Here is a 17,694-nt window from a genome sequence, read left to right as displayed (position 1 = left end):
GCCAGTAATGCCCAGACCTTATTTGCCTATATGACATATGGTGCCTAATAATTATTCCAGTGATTAACATAATTTACACAGACCTATTTTCATCTCATAGCAATTAGGTACCATAAGAACATCATTATAATATTGTTGAGCAGATGCAGTGAGAATACATCTTCCAGAATTCCTGGCCAACATGATCTTGAGGAATTCTGGGAGCTGTAGTTGCAGCAAATCTGATACTGAAGAAATAAATCTGCCTAGCATAAACATTGCAAACCCATAAAGGAATAAATGCATGATCAGATTTGCTAGGTCCTCATGCTAATGTACCATGATCAGAGGCTTTGTGTTCTACAGGTGAAGATCTGGTATCTCTTTAAGAGCCAACAACATGATTATTGAATGTGAAGATTGTGCCATGCAGCACCGATACTTGCAAGAATAACAGTGCCCAATTCTCCAGTTCTTTTCTGGGTTTTTTTCTTTTAAACCATGCTTTTTGTTGTAAACAATGGAGCAGTGTGCGTGCAGGAACAAAACCAGCAAGCACAGACAAGGGAAAGCATCAATCACAGGTCCTCATCACATATGCATAAGGAAAGACAATGGAGTTCCCTGGGCTGCTTTGTCAAAGATGCCTACCTGGTAAAAATCAGATCACTGGACAATAGAGCTTCTTTGGGGTTTTAAAAACAAGGCAGTAGAAAAGAATAACAATGAAGGCTGGCTAGATTACGACTTATGAGATTTAACACATTTGCTCAGGACACATTGTACTAAGCAGTAATATGACTTGTTTGGCTTTGATTTAGCATTATGGTTGCAACAAACTATAAACTTCTTTAGTATAAATCCAATCCATGACTGAGTTTGCACATTGTACAAAGCCAAAATCAAGCAGATCATATTATGGTCTAGTGCAGAGGTAGGCGATCTGAGGCTCCAGGGACTTATACAGTCTGCCACCCCAATTTTTGTGACACCCAGAGCCACTTCTGACTTCAGTTGCAAAACTAGTGGTTAATTATAGTGGCAAGAGTGTATTATCTTTTTAAATTATTTTAAAGTAAAGTCTTGTTTGCGTCAAGCTTGACTCCTGATGACTCTTTAGTCTTGTCCATGTAATTTTCTTAGCAACAATACAGAACTGGTTTGCCATTGCCTTTTCCCAGGATATTTCCTTCCTAGTTTAGCTTAGAGCTTTGGTATTTCCTGGTGATCTCTCATCCAGGTACTAATTAAATCCAATGCTGCTTTGCTCTTGAGATCAGTCTACTTCTGCTAATAACATGTAAATAGAATCATGGAATCATGGAAAATCTGCTTCTCATCGCAGGATCCATTAGAACATCTCTAACAGATGATCATCCAGCCTCTGTTTGAAGATCTCTAACAAAAAAACTTCATCACTCCCTGTGACACTTCATAAGTGAGAAAGTTCCTCTTGATGATTAGCATGAGTTTGCTAAAACTAAAGCCATTCGTTCTAGTCCTGCCTTCTACAGCCATAGAGAATCCTTCAAATATTTGAAGACTACTTTCATATCTCCCCTCAATCATTTCTTCTGCAGACTACATTTACACGTATCTTTTCATTATTCTTCATAGGCATGGTTTCCAGGCCTCTCACCATCTTGGTAGCCTTCCTTTGAACTCATTCCAATTTGTCTCTGTCCTTTTTGAACTCTAGTATCCAAAACTGGATAGAGTATTCCAAGTGGAGTCTAACCAGGGCAGAGTGGAGTAGAACAAATACACCCTGTGATCTGGTCTCTTTGGTCCTGTAAATACACCCCAAAAGTGTGTTCTTGTCTTTTTTTAGCTGCTGCATCACACTATTTGTTCATGTTTACCTTATGGTTAATATGGCCCTTTTCATAGCCAATATAGTTATGTTGTCTGAATTGAGGAAATTGCACTAGTGGAATAAAACATAGTTAAGCCTGTTGGAGGAACACATGCCTTTGGTTATTTTCATTGCCAGGTGTTCCTGTTTCAAGAAATTATTTTTCTTTTCAAATGAAGTTGATTAGCAGGCAAAGAGTGAAAACAATTAGTACTGAATCAACCAACAAAGGAAGAAAAATACTTTTTGTTTTTTTCTTGCTATACAGGTAATCCCCAGTTTAAGAACAAGTTCTGTTCCCAAGGTCTGTCCTTAAATCGAATTTGTATGTAAGCCGGAGCAATGTTATTGTATAATACTATATAAGTATCATATAATTAACTCGAACCATTGTATTTAACTCAAATCATTGTAAATGTAACTTGAATTTTGCTACAATAGGCTTCATTCTCAACTATGGGTCTTCTGTAATCCAGGCGTTCTTAATCCAGGGACTACCTGTATTTCTACTCTATTGCAAAGAATATTCAGGAAGCAAAAAGGAGAATGAGCTATAAGTCATACTCCATAAGATGGAAAAGTGACTTGAAAAATTATCTGCACAACTAATAAGTAGCTGTTACTTTTTGATAAAGGATTTTGATAAAGGGATAAAGTTTTGATAACCCTCAAAACGTTCAGTGATGAGAAACTAGTTCCTTCACTTCTTTTTCTCCTCAGTAGTATAATGACAAAGTATGGTAGAGTAAAATTTATTTGGCATTTTAAATTAATGTTTTTCAAATCTTGCAGCTCTTCCTTATAACTTAATCTGGAACCACACCTTTTTGTATATAACCAGGACTGACTGACTTCCTTCCTTTCCAGATCCTGAGGGCAGAATGTTTTGCCTCTCTTGGAGGTTTTTTAATATAATTTTTATTGAAAAAGAACTTTAAACAGAGTTTAAAAGACTATAGAAACTTAGAAAAGTTGAAAAAAGAAAAAGATATAAAAAGAGAAAATGAGAAACAGAGAAAAAAGAAAAGAAAAATATCTAAAGAAGCGATTTCCGATCTTCTATGCAGTCGCTATTGGCAGTCACTACCATTTCCACTACCATTAAATTATGTATCTTGGTCCTTTCTTCTATAAACAACTCTTTTTAATCAGTAAATTCAATATTTTGAGTTTGGTGTTATGAGGTTTTTCCTTATTTTGGTAAACATCTAAATAAGTTTAACCCATATATTCTACTTCTTATTTTTGGTTACTTGGCAAGAGGCAAGGGGATCAAACTTTTTATTCTGTGGTTTACCACAGACTTTCAATGATGTAATCATAAGAAACTCCAGTGGTTTCCCCAGAAAGGAAGATTGTAGGTTATCTACCCTTGATGAATCCATTTGAAGGAAAACTAAAACAATGCTCATTATCTCTAGATAATGCCAGATGAGGCTGTGCCTGTGCAGTCATGTTGCCCCAGTAATTTCATTTGATGCAGGGTGGGAGCAAATATCATGAACATCCATTTGTACCTCTAACACTTTTTCCCAGAATTTCCTTTTTCCCTTTTTCCTTCCCACAAAAAAAATCTTCTAAGATGGACTTTATTTGGTTGTAATCAGAGCCATCCATCCAGAAGTATTATTAGGATAATTGTCTGAGATAATTACCATTCCTGTGTATTAAACTAGTTGCACTTCATGAAAAACCACAATATTTGAAAAACATTTATGGACTAGATCATTTTGGTACCTTGTATGGTCTCCTATCTATTATTATTGTTTTATAACATTTATGTATGTACACACATGCTGTGGGCTGTTTACTTATCTTATGGGCCATTTCTTTATCAGGCTGATCACTGAGGAGATCAAGGCAATCACTCAGTGGATTTTAGGTATCATAAAAGTATAACAGTTATTTGTTATTACTGTATTCCAGTGGCTGGGAATAAGTAGGAGCTCTTGGGACTTTGGGGAGAAATGAAATAAACAAGAATTTGTCTAGAAGATAAAGGACAATTAAAGGACATTTGCCCTTTACAAAGTAAAATATATTACAAGGATGATATTGTCACTATAGTACAGCTCTATATCATTAGGTTGATCTAGACCTAGAGGTCACAGAATATTATTAGACTGGAAAGGGGAGCTGGTGACATTCCTGTTAGGACTATTCCCAGAGAGTCCTCCGATGATGAGAAGGTGGTAATGTCTCTTCAAAACCAGGGCCCATGGAAGACTAGAAAATCACAATCACCCATTGGAGAAGGGTTGGAGGTGACTGCATCTCCAAAAGCAAAAACAGGTGGAGATGAAGAGGAACTGTGTCCTAGTCCTAGAGAGTGAAGATTACGCAGGCTTCAAGGGCTAAGATGCAGTGAGCATAGAAAAAAAAATAGGCCACATTTTCCACTTGCAAACAGTCCGAGGAAGATATGATTCTGTTTAAATCTAATGGATATCTTCTATTTCTTTTTGTTCTTCTCTTCCACTAGATGTCATACTGCCAACCTGAATGGCCTGTACCATAATGGACCCTATTCAGCAAGGACAGACAATGGGATTGTGTGGTACACGTGGCATGGATGGTGGTATTCCTTGAAATCTGTTGTCATGAAAGTCAGGCCATCAAACGTCAGTCGGAATGTAGTTTAAGTTGGCTTCCCATATTCATCTTTTTAATCAAATCAGTCATGCCCGAACTGTGGCACTCTCTTCACTTAGATAAAGAATCCATTGAGTCAACCTCAGCCATTAGGGAGTATATGGACACTTCATATAGATTGCTTGGCAACAATACGGAAGCAGTTTGCCGTTACCTTTTTATCAGAAGGTCTTTTTAACTTCCTGGTCTAATTTACAGCCCTGGGATGTCCTGATGCTCCTCCATTGAAGCTCTAACCATGTCTAACCCTGTTTAGGTTTTTTAAGATCAGCCAATAAAACAATAATCCAAAATAGGATTAAGCATTGAACCCATTGATTTTCAAAAGCTTAAATGTACATAATGTTCAGGCAAGCGAAATGATTTTATATATTTTAATTGGTAAGAAAAAAATGAGTGGATATTTAAACAACATGAGGTCTTTAATTCCATAGTTTTGTGTCTTTTACAGCAGTCACTAGCTAAAAAGGTATTTCAGATCCTTTTCCATAATGGCTGCATCACTAGATTTAAGAATTCATTTGTCTTTAAAAACATTAATTCTACCATATTTTGGACTTGCCCCTCCTCACAAGCAGAATATATTCTAAAATTACACCTGATGAAATTAAGTATTTCAGATATTTTAAACTGTTGACCTATGGATCTGTAAAAAACTATATGCTTCTTTTCAGATTTTCTGAAAGTTTGCCTATCTTTGCTGTTAGACATTATTACAGGAGACCTTCATGCGGATCCTACTCAAATCTACTAAATCTACTAAAATAAATATATAAAGAGAGTCTGAATGGACAAATAATACTAACATTTAATGCTGCTTTCATTTCATAAACAAAGTCACCCAACATTCAATGTGGCAATGAGAAAAAAAGGATCCTACCCAGTTCAGTTAAAGGAATATCTAGGTCCATTTGTATGAGAACCCAGATTCTACAGACATGCCATACCCCATTCAAAAGAAATGTCTGAAGACTTCCATAAAACGTAGTTAATACCTATGGAAATCTTTTGGAAAAGATTACAAAAAGTTTCTCAAGCTCTAGGGATCCACAGTCCAAGTATTGAACTGGAGAAGATCTAGGACAATGAATCTTCCCAAGGTTGACTGTCATCTCAAAGTCATTCCATCACTATTGTTTCTGACATAAATTAAAGAAGCCACAACCTTTGGTGTTATCTGTTCACTTGGATTCCCTTTTTATATACATTGAAGCACTAAAAATATTCTGAAATATGGAAAATGCTTTTTACAGAGTTACATGTATTTTAGCTTTATCACACATAGTTTGCTATTCTTATACTACTACATGCAATACTATGTGCAATTAGTCATGCTGCACTTATGTGGGATAGAAGGCCGATGAAGACGAATTTCAGAAGTAATGCACGGTACATGGCCCAGAGTAGATAGAGTTAAGTGGCTAAATGTCACATCTAATTAGGGGTATCCAATACAGTACCATTTGTTTTAGATTGCAATTAATTTTTGGTGTAACTTGTAATCATTCAAGAATAGGGACACTGCAGTGAGGATATTTTCTAAATAAAGCTAGAGAAAGGTGTATTGTTTTTCCAATCTACAACATCACAAAAGGTGCTGCAACTAAACTCAGAAAAATATGTACTTCGTATGACTTCAATATGGCACACCTACTAATTGGCTAATACTCATGACATCATTGGTGATGAATCAGTTTCTTCATTTACTATACCTGTCCTTTTTAAGAAACCAAATTATTGCTTAGACATTAGTGACAATTGCAGGCAAAGTGATGCAACTGGTCAGCAGCATCTGTAGCATGCCATGATGAAGTCAAAATGACAATACATGCATCATTACATCACTGTGCAAATGGTGTGATCATATAATACCTCATCATGATATCCAATTCAAGTATGTAAATAGCATCATTTGTATGCTGACATCATGACACACGTACAATGATTTGTTCCCCTCTTGGCTCCTCCCCATAGATGCCCATTCAGCTGGTAGAAGAATGTCCTCTATATGTGACTAACTAGCCCATAGTGATATGGGCTAGTGCAACTCTCTTTGTTAACTTCTGCATTTCTACATGTTGTTACTTAGAAATATGTGTAACTGAGTTTTATGGGGTTGTTCTCAAGTAAGTTTGAATGAAACTGCTGTTTCTCTTAGCTTTTTAACTGAGAGAATTAAAGGGAAAAATCTTCATGAATCAGTAAAAACAAGAAGGGCAAGTTTTGCAATTAGCTGGTAGCATTTATTGCCTTCCTGCCAAAGTCCAGATATTTTCTGCAGAGCATTGTAATGGACTTCTTGCATGATGACAGAATAATGATCAGCATATTTATTGCTCCTGCAAAGTGCCCAGGCTTGAATTTATCACCCCACACTACCATCACATAAGTAAATAAAGAAGAAGGAGAAATAGCCAGAAGGAATGCCGTGCCGTTCACGATGCAACCAAAGGCGCCGTTACAGTTGTTTAGCACCATGAAGAGCTCAAAAATAATCTCTTCAATCTTCCCTTATAGATATCTCGTAAAGAATTTGTACAGTTTTAAAAACAAACACAAGCTCTGTGAAGAATGAATGAGTACTTCATGTCTTACTAATGAATAAAACTCAGATATTCTGTTCCACAAAATAGTTAAATGAAGTACTTAGACTTCCTCTGATTTGATGATAAGGTAAATACAGAATGGAAGAGTCAAGCTCATATGTGTTTCTTTACATATTCAGAAATACAGAAACACCATCCTACCTGAGCCAGAGCAGAAAATGTATCTGGAACTTTATTTATTTGTACCTCTGAGTCCTCTCCTGTCAGAACTCCTGACATATGGAGGCTTTCAGATTTATGGTCTCTCCTGAAATTCAGGCTAAAAAAGCAGACCAGATGGACTATCAACCTGGTGGGCAATCTTCTGAAGTGGCTGCCATAGATGATGAACCTGACCATTTGGGGCTGACTCAGATCACAAGGGGCCTGATCTTGATAGGGTGCTTAACCCTGTAGCTCAAGTACATGCCAGCCACTACTAAGCAGAGAAGAGTTGTTCAGCTTTTCTTGAGAAGAAATGGCAGCAACTCCCTCACTGAGCCACATCAGCAACTGAGGCTGCACAAAAGCAGCCTGTGGCTCCTTTTTGATTTTTGGAAACAACTCTCCTATCTCCAGATCTACAGAAGCCTTTGGCTTCTCATCCCTGCCTCTTTGCCCTGCAACTTGAACTTCAACTACAACCCGGACTGGATGCTTCAGACCACTGGCTCTTGATCCATGGACTTCTATGCTTTGACCTGTATTTGTACTTTTCAATGATGTGCTCTGACTAAAAGGGGGGGGGGGAACTCCTCCAAATATCTCCTGGCTCTTGATTTACAACCTCTCCGAGGAAGCATTATCCCTGCCTTTCAAGTCAATTGATTTATATCCCCACCATTAAACCAGTTGTAAACAGTTCTTGTTCAACTTAGCGTAGTACATCTGCAGTGAGCAGTTTTTACCTAGAAAGCAATTCCAAAGATTCCCAGGACCCAGGCCGTATAGGACTTTACAGGCAACTGCAGTACCTTAAATTGCTCTCATGGCAGTAACATGACTGTCCAGATAGCATACATGTATTTTGTATCCATTAAAATTTCTGGGTGGCCTTTAAGAGCAGCCCATGTAAAGCAAGAAGTGATAAAGTATGAGTTGCTGACTCGGGGTGCTCCTCTACTCCCAGAAAGGCCACAAATGGTGCACCAGACGAAGCTGGCCACAGCCTCCTACTTTCTTTGAACAAGAGCCAGGGATCCAGGAAGTTCCCCAGGTTGTATGACTGCTTTTTCATATGGAGCGCCATCTCTTCCAGAGTCAAAATTGATCCCATTCAGCAAGTGTTTGGTTTCTGAATTAGAGGCCACCCCATCTTGCCTGGGGTGTTTAGGCAATGTTTTGAATCCCCTGCTTAAAAATAACCTGAATAATTCTTGAAGAGAATTCACTGGTATTCTCAGGGCTTTTTAAAGACACTTAAGATGCCCAGGACAAAATACTTATTTCAATTTCCTTCCCATCCTTTTATTTTATTATAATGCCATTACAAAATAACAGTGTCATTTTTTAAAAAAAATTTTTGCAAGCTAAGCCAAACCCAAACAGTGCTTTCGTCTACTGTATTTGGATTATGTTTTAACTTATTAGCTTTCCTGTCTTGTTAAAAGGATCATTTCATATACTGGAGTTTGCTTCTCTTGTGGAGCCGGGAAAAGCATAGAATGCTAGTGCATAAGATATGGAACCAAGAGCGGGGAGATCCTATTTCTTGTCCAGTTATGCAAGTTCACTGGGTGTCAGGTTCAGCCCAAGAATCACATGAAAGATTCCGGAAATCAGCTCAGCTTCTTTATTAGCTCGCATCTAATAGACAGAATCTCGCCAGACTAACTCTAATTCCCCAATGAGAGCATCTATAACCATCAGGCCCTTAGAGAGGGGCCAGTCTCTTCCTCCTTACTTTCACACAGTCCATCTGGGGGCTGAAGAGATGCTTGGAATGTCACTCCCCCTCCCTGTAACCTTGAAGCTCCATTCCAGAATCCTCCCCGCTCAAGCCTTCCGTCACACTGGGTGACTTTGGGCCAATCACACTCTCTCAACCCAACCTACCTGAAAGGATTGTTGTTGTGGGGGGAAAAAATAGCAGGAAGCTTCCTCCTTGAGCTCCTGTTCAAAAGGTGATGTAAAAATCTAATAAATAAATAAATTGCTCCCACCCCCTCCTCACCTTAAATCAGCCTTGATTGCAATAGGACTAGTTTGCAGTAAAACGGAGGGGGAAAAATGTTCCACCCGCTATAAGTTCAGCCCACAGGCAGCTCAAATTCATACCACTGGTTTTGGCTGCAATGTGGACATTTTTGACACTGGATTTAATGGTCGTAAAGAATTATCTTTAATCCTTCATCATGTAAGGTATTTCTGCTCCAGAATCTTTAGCAAATGGCAATACTGTCTGGTGGCTTGTAAGCCCTAGGAACCCGGTGACCCGATTCCACATAGAGGAGCTTTCTGTGAGATGCAGAGTGTCCTATGGCTCCACAGCTTTGGCTAGAGCTCTGTTTTAGATCCTATTTAATGAAACAGTTAATGCAAGCCCTGCTGCTTAGGTCATTTCTGTGTGTCTTCTCACTGGTAGCATTTTTAAGAATGTTTACATTTAGCTCTACCGAGTAAAAATATTTTTACCATGGAAAGCATTTTCCTGAAGTTCCTCCTGTGTCTTTCTGAATCCAATAGAATGCAATTATGCGGTTACATAAAGAAATAGGGTTGTAAATTTTCCCATGGTCTCAAGCTGCTGCTTCCAGGATGAGTCCAGCCATGAGTTGATTATGAAAAGTTTCCTCCCCCTGTTGATTTTGGGCAGGATTCCAGGCCATTTGCTGACCTTTATTTCCTAATAAAATAGTACTTCCACAACAGTTTCCCTCTTGTCATCTGACCTCTTAATGCAGATTGTGCAATGATTGTGGACCATCCCCTTGGGAACAGGCTGACATTTCTGTTTTAGATGGGCTTTTAGTGGCTTGAAATATACTTGCTCCAGTTGCCATATTGCATTCTTCATTAAAGAGGGAATATCCCCCCACGCTTCCCCTGCTCTGATCCCCATCCACCCCAAACATCCCACCAATCTACTCCAGCAGTTCCTTCAATCTTACAAAACAGATTTCCCAGCTCTGTGGAGGACAATGGATAAGGAATCTGTTTCACTGGTAGTGGATGGAAACAGATAGATACAAAGCTCTATTGCTCTAAGAATCATTTTCCACATTCTACATTTTATTGTAAGCACATTTTTAAGCTTTTAAATGTAAGCAGAGCAATCTTATCTGCTTTTTAGGAACACTCCAACATTTCTAACTCTTGCACCAAACTAGTTGAAAGAAAGCCCCTGCCCAAAAGGAGGTGGCAGGACCAATCTCCCCAAAATTAAGCAGGATTGGATCTTATTATTACTTGGACAGGAGACCGCCAGGAGATACAGAAATGTAATTTAGACTGAAGTTGAAAAAACTCCTCAAAAGAAAGCCATGGCAAATCACTTCCATATTGTTGCCAAGAGTAAAAACCTATATGGATGTGTTTGGGTAATTGCCAGAAGTCCAACTCAGCTGGAAGGATACCTTTATCTTTTCTTTAAAAATGAGCTGTTCCGATGAAAGAAAATAGGAAGGAAATACTTTGTCAGTTTAGGTCTGGTCTATCCACCAGAATCATGACTCTGACCTTCCCCCTTTTCTCTTATCATGTCATCAGAGGAAAATTACAAAGCCAGTCTCCTAGTCTAGGCATGAGTTCTGGCCTTCTCTTCCCCTCTCCAAGAGGAGGAAAAAAAATAAAGAACTGGAAACCCACAAAGCATGTGATCTGCACTGTCAAGTCAGATGTTTAAGTGCCACCATGGCAGGAGCCACAAGGATGATTCAGTGCTGGCTGTCTCTCACAGAGAAATTCATCAACCCTACCAGTTCTCTGATTGGTGGCCTACAAGTCATAAAACTGCACCTCAAATCATCTTGGATGCTCTTTCTGGATTGAAAGGAAAGAGACTTCTGAAAACAATTCAGCTATTAATCAGTGATGTGTTTTTAATACATTAAATCAATTTACTAGATTTTAGAGCTACACACATTGCATCTCTGCTATATTGTCTAATAAATTAACCAATAAGCAAAATGTCATATGTAATTAACATCTGCAAATGGGTTTTTCTAGTTTGCAGTAACATACTTCATATATTAAATAGCTCATATTATGCAAAGAAACATATCTATTTTTCATACAAAAGCGAGTAATCAGCAAAAATATTTCAGCCTTTCATAAACACAGCTTTTATTTATTTGATGTCTAGTTATGGAATATGGAATATGAACTGATGGGAGAGAGAGATTTAGGCAAAATAAACAGAATCTGTAAAGTCTGCCTTACCATTTTTCTTTTGGGTTCCTTGCCCAATTTTTATGTATTGGTGTTCTTTAGTGGCAGTATGGAAAATGTTTTAAGCTTTAAACATTTTGCAATTCCCTGCTCTTTAGACCACAAACCATTTCACCCTAAATTGAGTTCTAGGCTGATTGTCAGAATTTTTGAATGGTAAAATTAGTTATTGAAAGACTGCATTTTCACCTGGCAAAATTATCTTTTTCAGGTGTTGTGTGGTCTAAAAATAGCTTTGTACAATGAAAAAATACATTAAACACTAGCACAAAATAGAAAAGGGTCTAGTAAAGCATCTCAGGATAATTTTGTTTTTACAATGTTAACACCAGCCTAGTTTGAGGTATCTATTACATCTCTCTACACTGGGCCTTCCTTAATTTTATTTTTCTTCCTGTATTTATTTAATTTCTATGCCATTTTCAACTGTCAGTTTTCTAAGAGGGCAACACCATGATCTACGTAGGCTATTTTGACAAAAATGTGTTGGTTTCTTTTATCTATACCAAAATTACTTTATGAATTAAACATTTGTGGATTATTTATTTAAGCCTGGACTTCATCTTTGAAAGGACAAGTCCAATTCATGAGTGATCTACATATAGGTATCATTCCATCACTTAGTGGTGGGTTACACTTACCAGCTGCCTAACTATTGCCTCTTTCTTTCTATCTACAATATTTCCTTTCACTCAAGTGTATTCAGAATGTCAATTTCTAAGAGTGTAAAATGAAACTCAAGGGAAGTCAACTTCAATAAAGGTTCTACTGTGCTTTTTTTTGGTCATCTCCTTTCAGTGAAAACCAATCTAATGCTTTCTGCAAAAGGAGCCTTCATAGAGTTTCATTCATTAATCATTTAAAGGGAAGAGGTTTTAAGTGTAGGACGGTATATCTTTTAAATTGATATGACAAAGAAACAATAACAATGGTGGTTCAGTAGGTCAGATGCTGAAAAGAAATATCCATCTCATCCAGACCTTACAATTACCTTCTAGACATAACAAAGCACACTAAAACCATATCTTTTTTCCACAAAAGTGGCAACTAATTTGCATTTCGTTGCCACTGCCCTCATGGTGATAAGGTGAAATAAGAAGATGGTAGGTCATGGCATAAACCCACTAGCTAGTGAGTCAGTTTCCCAGATGATTTGAATCTTCTTTGTTGTTCCTTGGCAACCTTATCCTCAATCAGGATAAATTTCATTAGATTGGGTGGATGGATCTTCTCTAGAAGAAACAGAGCCTTATGATGGCACTACACCATATGTCAAGGCTATAGAGGAGCTATAACTAAGCTGTGATGAGCCTGCCAGGTGAGCATTGCACCATTTTCTCTTCTGAATAGTCTCACCAAAGACCAAAGCTTTAGAATTCTCTTTCTGCCCTCTGAGCCAATTAATAAATTGAATGGTAAAAGGTTATGAGCCCAGTTATATTTCAGTCTGTCCTACCTAAAGTCCCTTCCCCATCTACAAAATGTGACTGTGAATGCCACTTAGGTACAGAGTAGCCAAAGAAAATGGAATATCTTCAAATGCAGATCACATTGCCACAGATTAGGAGTCAAGAAGCGATTCAAGACTGAAAGTGGTACTCTGAAAAAAGTTTCTATGGAAGAACAAGCAAGGCTGTGCCATTTCCTACAGGGAAGAAAGAATTGTTTCAGTGGGTGGATTTTTATCAAGGGGAGGAGACTTTCCTTCCACTCCCTAATATCATCCTGCTCATCTTCTTCACAGAAGAAGCAAGCAGACCTTATATTTGCACCCAGGTCCTACAGGGTAAGAACCGTTTTTGATATTGCCATTGTCAAATGGCAGCAGCAGACTTCCTATGAATATGGATCTTAATACTGATCAATTATAATCTTATTAGTATAATTTCCAAGAATTTAATGCTTATGGGAGAAGCCAGTTCTCGCAGTGGTGATATTGGAATGCAGAATGATCCCCTTAAGGGTTCCTTACTTATACTCTTAGACATGCCCAGAATGTGTACTCTCTGCAGTACAGTAGATTCTGTTCCAAATGGTATTGACCTTAATATAGCAGCTCTATTGATTAAAATCAGCTTGTACTTATAACACAAAAATCAAATTTAAGCACTTTCAGATTACAGTAAGTGCATGCTTTTATGCTACATTAATTGCTCAACCAGGGTTTTTCAAGCTCTAATAATGTCCTGTAATGAGTTACACATGTAGCTTGCCTTTGAGAAACTACATCAAGAAACTACAGCAATTGTAAAATAGGGATGGAGAGTCTTTCATTTAGCAAAAGTTATCTTGTGTGTTGGGGGACTCCATCCCAATGATGGATTGACTGGAACAAACTGTAGTTGAGGGCAGAGGGAAACATGAGCGCAGATGTTCATTCTCCCTCAGATACAGATCCTATCTAAAAGTTACAAGCAGAAGCTATGATTTTAGAAGCCAAACTTGGTGTACCAGAGATACTTAGAGTGGGGAGAATATAATAAGGAGGAGCAAAAATCCATACCAAAAGTCAAAACAACCAAAACTACAGCAACTGTGGAGAATATCTCTTTTATGAATCTAATGCAAAGTGGTTAACATACATTCTCAACAACTGTCTGCCTTCTACTCAGCAGCCATATTCCACCCAAATTCAGCTGGAACTCATTAATTTCATGGAACATGGTTTTCTCTGGTGAAAATCTTGACTCCTGAGTATCCCTTTTATGCCCAAAGAGCACAGCCTTAAAACCTGGTACTGTATTTCTTTGTAAGTTCAATATATATTGCTCCACTAGGCAACGGTGAGGCTACTATATCTAGGCTGCAAAACTTGGATGATTTCTATATGTCAACAGTAACAGGAAAAAAACCCCTTTGTTGCCATCTAGTGGTCATCCCACATTTTGCAGCCCAGAATAGATAGTCCTAGCCAGTAGTGATGCTGCACATGTAGGTTTAGAGGTTGAGGAGAATATTCAAGGTTAAGGGTCTGTGTTGCAAGTTCAAAAGCAGAAAACATTACCTTTGCCCATAAATTCACAGCTAAGTCCATGGCCTCGAGCAAATACACTTCTTCTGACATGAGGGAATCCTTGTCCAATGCTCATTTTTCATCTTTGGTCAGGATTCCTCCAATGTGAGAGGAATCAAGAATCCCCTCCTGTTTCTACTCATTCTCTATTTCCTTCCAACTCTGTCTTTTCTCTTTCCCAAGTAATGGGTGTGCGAGGAATTGACAGTTATTTACAAATGTCTAAAGTGCTATTTTGCAGAGGGTTTGACATTAAACTGACTCATAAAGACAGCAGATTTCCTACAAGCTTTAAAACATGGCCATCGGCCTTCTAATTGGACCTAGGAATGGAGGTGCCATCAAATCCCACTTTGAAAAAACCCAAAGGGTGGGAGGAAGGGAATATGAGAGAGAGAGAGAGAGAGAGAGAGAGAATAAAAGCCAGCTCAGAAACAGTTCAAACAAATTACTACTTTTAATATCAATAAATGTTACTTTTTGATGTCACAGCCAGTTATGGGAGTAGAACAAACACAATAAATATAGCATTGTATTATTTTACTTTAAAACCCACAACAACTTCTGCTTCGATATCAACAGCAAAAAACATTTCCTGCCTTTGGTGGTGACAGCACTGTCTGCATTCTAGGATGGAAACCTATAAACACAGTCCTCTGCATTCCTTGAAGCAATGACCCCAAAAAGTAAGAACTAAGTCAAAAATCCGAGGATTTTAAAATCCAAGGCAGCTCCCAGAACAGCCAAACTGAAGGGAAGAAAATATGAAGGTTCAAGTCTCCAAGCAAACAGTTGTATACAACTGTGTACAGCTCAAGGCACTGCACACTTAGTAATGTGTAAATCTTGTGGAACTTCTGAGTTGCTCCCATCACTTACAGCCAATTTAGATGACAGTTTTTATTTTTAAAATTGTGCTGGTTTCCTGCATGCGCGCACACATAGAGTCTAATTGGTATAAGAGTTGATTCTTTGTCATTGTTTACATTTATTATCCCTTTTTCTTCTTTCCTAACAGAATATTGGAAATACATTATGCAATGGAGCTGTGGTAGACTTTGTCCATCTATCTGTCAGCAGATAATTCTCTGAAAGATCAGGTTTGGCAATGGGCCAGTCAGCCTAGTGTTTAGAAAGAGAGAGAGGCGGGGGGAGAGAAACCCAATGAATTCCTACGGGAGAGATGATTGTGCAGAACCTCAGAATATTCCTGACTGCTCCATTCTGACCCCCTTCCTCCTGGTCACATGACATAGTGCATACACAGCCTGCCCTGTGCTTCACACCGCACACATATATGCACACATACACAGACACAAGATGAGAGGACTATAGAAGGGTGCGTGCATGCACACACACAGAGACACAGAAGCAACACATATGAACCCATCCTGATTAAACCCTCACAGACTGTAGGCAACATATATGCACACATCCTTAGTAGTCCCTGGGGAGAAAGTACACACATGCATACCAACACATGCAAAGAATACATTACTTCATTATACAGAAGAAAGTATAGACCAGTGTTGTCCAAACTTGGTCACTTTAAGATGAGTGGACTTCACCTCCCAGCATGGCTGGGGAATTCTGGTTGTTGAAGTCCACTCATCTTAAAGTGACCAAGTTTGGACAACACTGGTATAGACAGTTCTTATGGCCGCTGCAACTAAAGGGACTGGACAGAATTCCAGAACCCATGCTAAGTGTGCTTTCTCTATCTTGTTAATTTTCACACTTTCTCATGAACAAGACGGCTGCAGTATTGTATATGTATATGTATAAACCTGACCTCCATTTGCAAAGTGAGTTCCAAGTAACATGCCTTAAATGCAGGAAGCAAATATACTTGCTGTTCTCTACCAAATGTCATTGTCATGAGATAATCAGTTGATCTCCCTTGAGATTTTATCCTCTGGTTTAACTCAACATTTCCATTCTGCTGTCCTCTTTTTAGTAACATTTGATGTGACACACAATCCATTGTGTTCAACAACTGAATTAAAAGCATATGTTACAACTCCTGTGGTTCTGGGACTTATACAAGGACACCAGTAAAGTGGTTTTGGAAGACAAGCAGGAGCTTGAAATAGTTTATTATTGTTTTCAGTGAGGTGAAGGTATATTAGGGAGATTGGTGTGAATGCTTATTTTACTTATCATTCCAGTAAACAGGTTTGGCTGGTTTGTATTGTTTCAAAATCTCCAAACGTGGATTAAATAAAATAAAATTATTGTGCATGTATTCCATGGAAACTGAGCATTCTTTTAAAAATCCTTTAAATTCCCATGCACTGCAGTCCATTCAGTGGGATTTGTTTCCAGGGATAATTTGAACGTTCATACTGATTTATCTGGGGAAAACACTGACTGAAGTCAGTGGGACTTTCCTTTGAATACACATGCATAGAATTAGTTTCTACCAGTGCTGGAAAGAACACCCTAAACCAGTGTTTCTCAACCTCAGTAACTTTAAGGTGAGTGGACTTCAATTCCCAGAATTCCCAGCCAGCATGCTGGGAGTTGGAGTCCACCCACCTTAAAGTTGTTGAGGTTGAGAAGCACTGCCCTGAACTTAAAACTGTGGTTTAATCATAGCAGGAAACTAGACTTTATTATACCTCACAACTCTTCCTGCCAGTAAGTGTAGCTAAACAAACTCAAGCAGATTCATTTCTGGCTTCTTTCCCTTGTAACAAGTCAAATTCATAAGCCAAGAAGAAAACACGGTTTATAAATCTGGTGAGTTTCATGTGTCATGCTAAGCCATAATGTACTTTTTCATGGCATCCTAGCATAAAGATGCCCAGCCTGCCTTCCTGAGGGTACGTTCGTTTCCCCAAAATCTTGAATGCAGCAGCAATAACAACATCCAAACTTTGATACCAAGTCAAATTATTAATGTGACGGAGGAGATCTTTAGAAAAAAATACATGACTAATAATCATTTGTCACATTTGTTTATATTTTGATATGAATGAAATCATATCCAATCTAGTTTTTCTCCTGGTTCCACTCTATTTTTGCTTTCTCCCCCTCCCCAACACACCACTTGAAGGCAAAGTTGAACCAACTGTAGCTCACGTTTTAGTTTGGAAAATGTTGGATCTCTGTAGCCAAATATTATGTAAGAATCCAGCTTCTGGATTATTTGATATGAAATAGCATTGATTCCCTGTTTATACATAACATCAAGCAAACCACAGATGGAGCTTTGCAGG

The 17,694-nt window shown here is 38.3% G+C and overlaps 1 protein-coding gene across 2 annotated transcripts in view; it reads left to right on the top strand.

The window, feature by feature from the left end:
* Positions 1-12,234, top strand: part of FGL1 (fibrinogen like 1) — a 34,812-nt gene extending 22,578 nt beyond the window's left edge. For both annotated transcript variants that reach the window (XM_007426896.3, XM_088131307.1), the window contains one exon: positions 4,317-12,234. In XM_007426896.3, coding sequence (XP_007426958.1) covers positions 4,317-4,476 — 160 coding nt within the window. In that variant the 3' untranslated portion in view covers positions 4,477-12,234. The remainder of the gene's footprint in view (positions 1-4,316) is intronic.
* Positions 12,235-17,694: the final 5,460 nt, after the last annotated feature.

The sequence above is a fragment of the Python bivittatus genome, unplaced genomic scaffold, assembly GCF_059951505.1.
Source record: "Python bivittatus isolate LINGU-HERP-01145 unplaced genomic scaffold, Pbiv_v1 ctg000070_np1212, whole genome shotgun sequence".
NCBI lineage: Eukaryota > Metazoa > Chordata > Lepidosauria > Squamata > Pythonidae > Python > Python bivittatus.
Note: the sequence above shows the minus strand (reverse complement) of the source record. Positions and strands in the feature narration are given on the sequence as shown.